Raw genomic sequence first — 8,800 nt, forward strand, 5'->3', positions numbered from 1 at the left:
GCAGGGAGTGAGTTCCCCTACTCAGCGCTATTGGCGCTTTATATGTTGGTTTGTTTTCTGGTTTTTGTTGTTTTTTATTTTTAATAATTTTGTATGTTTGTTAAATGCAGTGGTTTTAGTTTATGTAGTTTTTATATTTGGTGGACCATGCGACACTAAGGCTCAGCAATTTGTGGTTCGGGTTCCTCCTCTCTGGAATTTAAATGTAATTGCAGAAGATTATGGCTAATGATTTGATTAAATGGTGTACCTGGAATATCAAGGGAAGTCACTCACCAATTAAGAGGAAGAAGGTACTCTTGAGTCTTAGAAAGGAGAGGGTGGATATTGCTTTGTTACAGGAGACACATTTGGATGACAAGGAGCATCTGAAATTACAGCAGAATGGCTTTGACCGAGTTTATTTTTCATCATTTAATACCAGAAGTAGAGGAGTGGCTATATTGGTAAGGAAAAATCTCTCATTTAAATTGTTGGAATGTGTTAAAGACACATACGGGAGGTTTGTAATTCTTAAAGCCTTGATAAATGGAGAAGAATATGGCATTTTAAATGTTTATTGTCCCCCAGCTCATCCTCTTAAATTCTTGGTAAATGCTTCTTTTTCTAAACTAATAAGTCTCAAGTCTCGACCCATCATTATAGGGGGAGATTTTAACTTCCTCATGGACCCCACAGTAGACAGGTTGCCTAAAGATCCCTCGATACCCTCTGCACAAACTAAAAGTTATTGGGTTTGTGTGGGGAATTAGGGTTGGTGGACGTCTGGAGGTGTCTCCACCCTACAGGTAGGGATTTCACGTTTTTCTCCAATCCGCATAGATGTCACATGAGGATTGATTTTTTTTTCTGACCCCTGCGGTAACCCTGGATCTGGTGGCATCCTGTACGATTGGTAATATTGCCATCTCTGATCATGCTCCACTGTACCTCATGGTTAAAATTAAGGATGTTACAGTGGATTCCAGGTACTGGCGAATGGACCCCTTTATTCTCATGGACAGCAAGTTGTGGAGTATTTCTCTAGGGAATTTCGGGCATTCCTAGACATCAACATAGGCTCGGTTGATAGCTCATCTGTTCTCTGGAAAACTGCCAAAGCTTATGCCAGAGAGTTCGTTATTTCATATTCTACACGTAGGAAGCGGCAGAAGGATGAGAAGCAACGTCTCCTTGAAGCACGGTCGAAGGCAGCCGAGAAGGCCTATTTTAACAGACACTCATTGGTCAAACTACAGAGGACTACGGCACTGCAGTCTACACTAAATTCCGTGCTCACGCAGACGGCAAAGAAGGAGCTGGCTTTTGCAAAGTTATACAAGCATGGTGACAAGCCAGGCAAATGCTTAGCATACCTTGCCAGAAAGAGAAGTGCCCCACAAACCATTACAGCGATTAGGGAAGGGTCTGGGAACCTAACATGTAATTCTAAAAAGGTTTTGTGTATTTGGGCATATTCATTATTCCAGTTCTGAATTGGCTGTTCAAAGCCAATTTTACTCAATTCTTTGAAAACATTAAACAAGATCTCCAAAGATGGGAGGCACTTCCAGTCTCATGGTTGGTTCAGATAGCGCTTATTAAGATGAATATTCTCCCTCGTTTGCTATACCCTATACGGATGCTCCCCCTGATTTTCAATAAACAAACACTCAGGAGACTGAACAGTTGGTTCAGCTCCTTTATCTGGCACCGTAAACGGCCCCTCATTAAATTAGCCAAACTGCAGTTGCCTCACAGATTGGGGGCAGTAGACCTTCCGGACATTAAAAGTTACCAATTAAGCTCACTTTTGACCTACGTAAGTGATTGGGTTTGTGGGGACTCTTTTTCAATATGGCTAGATATCGAAGTCTCCCAGGCAAGGTGCCCCCTTACCAGTTTGATGTTTTTGGACAAGGTGAGGACAGTTAGGGAATATTGCCATAACCCAATAGTCATCAATACTGCTAAAGCATGGAGGGCAATTTGGCAGAGGGAAGGTAATATTGGCAAAACATCTTTGTTTACACCTTTAGTGGGTATGCCGAGTTTTCAACCAGGTATGATAGATTCAGGATTTAAACGTTGGGCAGTTAGGGGTATATCTTGCATGGGTGATTTATTTGAGGGAGATGTAAGGATGTCCTTTGATCAGTTAGTACGGAAGTACGAGTTACCTAATAGAGACCTCCTTCATTTTTTTCACGTTAGGGATTTTATTCAAAGAAAGACCACACTTTTGACTGATCCCTACAAATCTGACATAGAAAGAGGGGTACTAAGGGCTAAGAGTACACTCTCTGTCAGTACTCTATATCACCAGTTGGGGGGTGCCACCTCAGATGAGTCTGATCGACTCTGCAAGATGTGGGAAAGAGAGCTGGGTGTTGAAGTTTCTTCAGAGGCTTGGGAGGATATTTGGGAGAATGCAAGGAAGATATCAATTTGCAATAGGACCCATGCTTTATAGTTGAAGATTCTCCACAGGGTCCACTTAGCCCCAGACTGTTTGTCAAAATTTAAACCAGGGGTATCTTCAGCATGTCCCAAGTGCAAGGTTTGCATGGGTACTCTTACCCATTGTCTTTGGTCTTGTGACAGGCTTCAAAAATTTTTGGAGCACTGTGGTGGGTGCAATGGAGAGGAATTTAGGTGTGGGGTGGACACCTTTTGGGCCTACCCATTGTATTTCCTGCAGACTCGCATAAGGCAAAACTTTTCAATATTCTTACATTCTGTGCAAGGAAGAATATCTTGCTAGGTTGGATATCAGAAAACCCCCCGGGCCTGTCGGGTTGGCGGAAGATTGTTATGGAACATATTCCCCTGGATTTTCTCACAAATATGGTACACCACAAAACTGAGAATTTTTACAAGACATGGCAACCCTTTTTGAAATACCAGGACACAGATTTATCTGCCACACTAACAAGGGCTTTTATATAGCCGTAACGATTGTGTTTCATGAGTCCAATATCCAGGGAGGAGGAACTTTGAATGTATGAGTGTTTTGTTTGGCTGGGCTGAGTTATTACTATTTATTTGTTTGTTGTTAGGTATTTATTTCGTTAGTTAAATAGTTAGTTTAGGTTTTTTTTAAATTTTATACTTCTCTATATATGTTTATACATTTGTATAGGAGGGTGGGCTGGGGAATGTTTTTTATTACTTGGGTTTAGTTTTGTACTATTTTTGTACTGTTTTGAATTGCATTGTTTTGTATTTGTTGTAATAATATTTTAATATATTTTTATTAAGAAAAAATAGATTTTTATTTTTAAAAAAAAGTAACAAAGAGGATTGATGAGGGCAGAGTAGTAGGTGTGATCCATATGAACTTCAGTAAGGTGTGCGACAAGGTTCTCCATGGGAGACTGATTAGTAAGGTTAGATCTCATGGAATACAGGGAGAACTCGCCATTTGGATACAGAACTGGCTCAAAGGTAGAAGACAGAGGGTGGTGGTGGAGGCCTGTGACCAGTGGAGTGCCACGAGGATCTGTGCTGGGTCCACTACTTTTCATCATTTACATAAATGATTTGGATGCCAGCATGAGAGGTACAGTTAGTAAGTTTGCAGATGACACCAAAATTGGAGGTGTAGTGGACAGCAAAGAGGGTTACCTCCGATTACAATGGGATCTGGATCAGATGGGCCAATGGGCTGAGGAGGAGCAGATGGAGTTTAATTTGGATAAATGCAAGATGCTGCATTTTGGGAAAGCAAATCTTAGCAGGACTTATACACTTAATGGTAAGATCCGAGGGATGTTGCTGAACAAAGAGACCTTGGAGTGAAGGTTCATAGCTCCTTGAAAGTAGAGTTGCATGTAGATAGGATAGTGAAGAAGGCATTTGGTATGCTTTCCTTTATTGGTCAGAGTATTGAGTGCAGGAGTTGGGAGGTCATGTTGCGGCTGTACAGGACATTGGTTAGATCACTTTTGGAACATTGTGTGCAATTCTGGTCTCCTTCCTATCAGAAGGATATTGTGAAACTTGAAAAGATTCAGAAAAGATTGGCAAGATTGTTGAAGGATTTGAGCTATAGGGAGAGGTTGAATAGGCTGGGGCTGTTTTCCCTGGAGCATCGGAGGCTGAGGGGTGACCTTATAGAGGTTTATAAAATCGTAAGGGGTGTGGATAGGGTAAATAGACAAGGTCTTTTCCCTTGGGTTCTGAGTCTAAAACTAGAGGGCATAGATTTAGGGTGAGAGGGGAAAGATGTAAAAGAGACTTAAGGGGCAAATTTTTCATGCAGAGAGTGGTGCGTGTGTGCAATGGGTTGCTGAGGAAGTGGTGGAGGCTAGTGTAATTGCAACATTTAAAAGGCATCTGGATGGGTATGTGAATAGGAAGGGTTTGGTGGTATATGGGTCAGGTGCTGGCAGGTGGGACTAGATTGGGTTGGGATATCTGGTCGGCATGGATGAGTTGGACTGAAGGGGCTGTTTCCATGCTGTACATCTCTATGACATCACCAAGCCAAGGAAGCTGAAACCCATAAATAGAAAGTGGGCCATACCACTAGTGCTTCATCCAGAGGCTCACTGATGATGTTACCTAGTATGGTGTGGAAACATCTGAAAACAATCCTTCCAGCTCAGCGAGCAAAACTACATCCAGTTCTGTACCATTCTCTGCTTGAAATAATGGTTAGGTGATCTCTCCCAGAGCTATCTCTACCAACCCTGCCTTGTAACTGACTGCTGAAATCTGGCAGCCAGTTTTAGTTATTTTCATTATTTTATCTTCCTGTCCATCTTTCATATGTTTTGTACTATTGTGAGGGAGTTTTTCATAGATGCCTTTGTGCTTTCCTGCATGTTTTCTTTTTCAGTCTCTGGTCAGTGATTAGACTGAGAATCCAGTTGGGTTTTTCTTTTTGTTTTCGGTCCTTCTTGATATAGGTGCAGAGACACCAAATGTTGCAACCCCACCTTCAACCTAGCATTGACTGTGGGGGCAAAACCCCACAAACTAGTGTGGTTATGTGCTAGATCCCCCCCCATCTAATGATTCTAATGTTGAACAGTGTCAAACCTGGCTAAATATTCCACTTGTTTTAAAAAAAATCCAGACTGTGTTAGTGCTGGTGAATTCTGAGGAGTGTGAGAAACCTACCTGGTCTGGATGGATCAATGCACCACTAAGATGTTCCTTTATCCACTGGTCTATCATCGACCACAACTTAACATTAGTGCCAAACCATCATGGAATTGACACTGACCAAATTATTATTTATATATCAGGCATTTTCAGTTCTACAGTCAGGCATTAATCTTGATTCTTACTCAAATTTTGAGAAAACTGATTTGAAATCACTATTTTAAATCCCAATGGCTTAACGTGCCTTTTTATTTCTTTAAACTTCAGATGTCAATGTGCGTGTGTGCAGCCTGACTTTACTGGGAGCGATCATTTCCGTGCAGGCCCCACTACCTGAGGTACAGCTGCTCTTACAGCAGCCTAGCTCGTCAGGCCTCTCTAACAGTGGCTCAGGAACACCCCACCGCCTCAGCGACTTAGAGTCTTGGAGAAAACCCCAACAAACAGGAACCCGTGATGGAGAAAAGGAGAACTCAGAAAGTCCACTGTTTGAGCTCTGCTGGTTGATTCAGTTGTGCATTTCCATCATCACATTACCAAAACAGGAGCCATATTCAGACAGTGATGCCAGTACAGGGGCAGCAAACAGCACATATGAGCCCTCTCCAGTGCGAGTAGAAGCACTACAGGTGTGGTCTTACCTCTTGGCTCATTGCAAATAAAACTGACTTTTATTTTTAAATCTAAAGTATTTATTGCATGTTTAGTCTTTGCTTACTTTCTCCTATTTTCCTTGCAACAGCCCCTCTGGCTCACAGACTTTCTGCTGAAAGGAAAGACTAAAGATCTGCTTTCACTGGCACTTCTGTATGATGAGATTTCCCAAATTGGAGTTCTCCGAGGCTATCTTGATACCTCATTCATGCTGGAGTTTTGAGGAGGCTGCATTTCAGTCTTTCAAGATTAATAATTGTGCACTTCATTGCTGTAGCTATCCTAAGGTTAAAGTTCAAAGTGCAAACAATCTGCCTGCCAATATATTTAGTACCTACACAAAATATCAGGACTGTGACCATTTATTCTCCAGTTAGGTGTGGGAGGGTGGGGTGAAACATTGAGATGGAACTATTCATTACCTTGAATTTCCTAATTTGTAAAAAGTCCTACTCTGTGGAGTTGAATGAAGCTGTTCTGTTAACCTGTTCCACTCTGTGGCTGAAAATTGATGATTTCAGTCACATTACTTCATTTTAAGAGAACAAGTATTTTGGCACTGGGTAATATTTCCATCAAACATTAGTAATCGCTCGAAACATTTTTGGCAGTAGAGCCTAAAATGCTACTGCGCAGACCTAAAGTAACCCAGTCTAAAAGTAACCCTGAGTTTCCAGTTGCCTGCCACTTCAAAGCACCATCATGTTCCTTGGCCAATGTCTCTGTCTTGGGCCTGCTGCAGTGCATCGGCAATGTTCAGCACGAGCTGGAAGAACAGCATCTCATTTTCCACTTGGGGACCTTGCAGCCTTCAGGGTTCAATATCATGTTCAATAATTTTAGATACTGAAACCTCCTTCCGTGTCTTTTACCCACTCCCACCCCTTACATCCTCACGTAACAAAAGTTGTTTTCAGAACAGGCAACCCATTTCCACCCTGTCCTACTCCCTAGTATTACCTATCTAACTTTTCTTCTTCCCTGGGTTATTATCAGCAAACCCTTTCTCCGCCTAACTCCCCCCCCACCCCCCCGTTTTTCTCTGTGTCTCTGTGTCTCTGTGTCTCTGTCTCTGTGTCTCTGTGTCTCTGTGTCTCTGTCTCTGTCTCTGTGTCTCTGTCTCTGTCTCTGTGTCTCTGTCTCTGTGTCTCTGTCTCTGTGTCTCTGTCTCTCTCTGTGTGGGCTCTGTCTCTACCTATCAGCTCATTCCTTTTCACCCCACCTCCTGTCATCAAGAAGAATACCAATTTTTTTTCTCCTGGGTGCTATCAGTTCTGGAGAAGGTTCACTGGATGTGAAATGTTAACTCTGTTTCTATCGGCACAGATGCTGCCAGATCAGCTGAGTTTCTCTAGCAATTTGTTTTTGTAACACAACCTTTATTGTTTCGTACGTTTTACTGAGTGCACTCTGCCCTCTCTAAAGGAAGGTGGAAGTACAAATGACATTTGACTATTTTCTCCTCAATTATGTGTCCTCTAGGTATTGGCGTTGCTTGTTAAAGGATATTTCACAATGGCACAGGCCAACTTGCTGGAGTTGGGAGAAGTAGCGTGTAAATGTATGGAGGAGCCAGATCCATCTATTCAACTGCATGGAGCCAGGGTAAGGAGAACACTAAAATCAGGTTTGCCGTTTTTGTTTTGGGTGCTTTTCATTGGGGTGATGGAGTTAGGAAATAAAACTCCCTTGCCTGGAATTTCTGTAGGAGTTCTCCCTGTCTATAGCTGCCATTTTTGGCAGAAACCCAAAGAGAAACAGCTTTAAAACAAAAGGCACTGTTTTTCCCTCGTATATCTCTGAGGATGCCACAAGGGTTGTGTCACTTTTCTTTTCAGAAGCAGGCATTAGTTTTAGGTATTTACTGGTCATACATCACAAAAACATGTGCCCACTCCAAGTTTGTGTTTCCAACATTAAACCTTTTGTGGCCTCTTTGCACAAAGAAACTGCGAATTTATGCAATGTGCCTGCCCATTGCAAACTGCTGGGGAGCTGGTTCATTTTCATTTGCCAGTTATCAAGACAAATTGTCGAGGAACACCACGGAGAAGCGTTAGAAAATGACCACTGCTTATTAACTGCAGACAAATAGTGAATTGTCGCCATCAGGATTTCAGAGTAAATTAAAGTGTAAAAGGGATTTGGAGGGACACTACATACTCTTTTTTTTTTTCTGTGTGTCCCCAACTGTTTCTCTCTGATCCTGTCTCCATCAGACTGCAACTCCTTCTGCAGCAAGGACCATATCCAAACATCTAATCCTGTCTTACGGGAACATACAACTCTGATAAATGTTGTGTTTTTTTTTCAGCTGCTGGAGGAGATAGGCTCAGGGATTGTCCAGCAACATAAGCTGGACTCTCCCACACCCTTCAGTGACAGAGTGCTTGTCAGCCAGGTATGCTATTATCTTTTCTCTCACTGATTCAGTTATTGCTGTGGATAAGTGCTTATTTAATAATTGATATAATTTGCTGCTCTTTGAGTTGCTGTTGTCAATTTGTCTTCATAATTTGCTGTGACACTTTAACAGAATTAGAAGAAATTGGAATCAGTTAATATGTATTTTTATTAAATAACTTTGTTTTTTATTTATGGTAGTGCTATCCCACAGCATGGGTTTTCTGGACCTGTTGTCTCCTTAATTATTACTGATTTCTGTTAATGGGTGAAGGTCCATGGGATCCAGGCTGTCAGGATTAACACATTATTCAGAGATGGTTGCAGGGCTGATCCTGATCCTCCCCACAAGATTGGTTCTGTCAGTTCGATACTCATCAGTGTTGGGTTTTCTGGATGAATTTCCTTTCTCTAATCTGCTTCTGCCAATTACTGCCTGTCCAGGGCTATCTCAGAGACCTGGGTTCAATTCCCGACTCAGGCGACTGACTGACTGTGTGGAGTTTGCACATTCTCCCCGTGTCTGCGTGGGTTTCCTCCGGGTGCTCCGGTTTCCTCCCACAGTCCAAAGATGTGCATGTCAGGTGAATTGGCCAGGCTAAATTGCCTGTAGTGTTAGGTAAAGGGGTAAATGTAGGGGAATGGGTGGGTT

General features: G+C 42.2%; 1 protein-coding gene across 1 annotated transcript in view; it reads left to right on the forward strand.

Moving 5' to 3' along the window:
* Positions 1 to 8,800, forward strand: part of heatr6 (HEAT repeat containing 6) — a 71,990-nt gene that overhangs the window by 46,966 nt on the left and 16,224 nt on the right. The window contains exons 12-14 of the mRNA XM_087977304.1: positions 5,359 to 5,720; positions 7,228 to 7,350; positions 8,060 to 8,146. Coding sequence (XP_087833430.1) covers positions 5,359 to 5,720; positions 7,228 to 7,350; positions 8,060 to 8,146 — 572 coding nt within the window. The remainder of the gene's footprint in view (positions 1 to 5,358; positions 5,721 to 7,227; positions 7,351 to 8,059; positions 8,147 to 8,800) is intronic.

Source organism: Chiloscyllium plagiosum, unplaced genomic scaffold (genome assembly GCF_037043375.1).
Source record: "Chiloscyllium plagiosum isolate Xiang-an unplaced genomic scaffold, Cpla_swu_hap1 HiC_scaffold_31, whole genome shotgun sequence".
NCBI lineage: Eukaryota > Metazoa > Chordata > Chondrichthyes > Orectolobiformes > Hemiscylliidae > Chiloscyllium > Chiloscyllium plagiosum.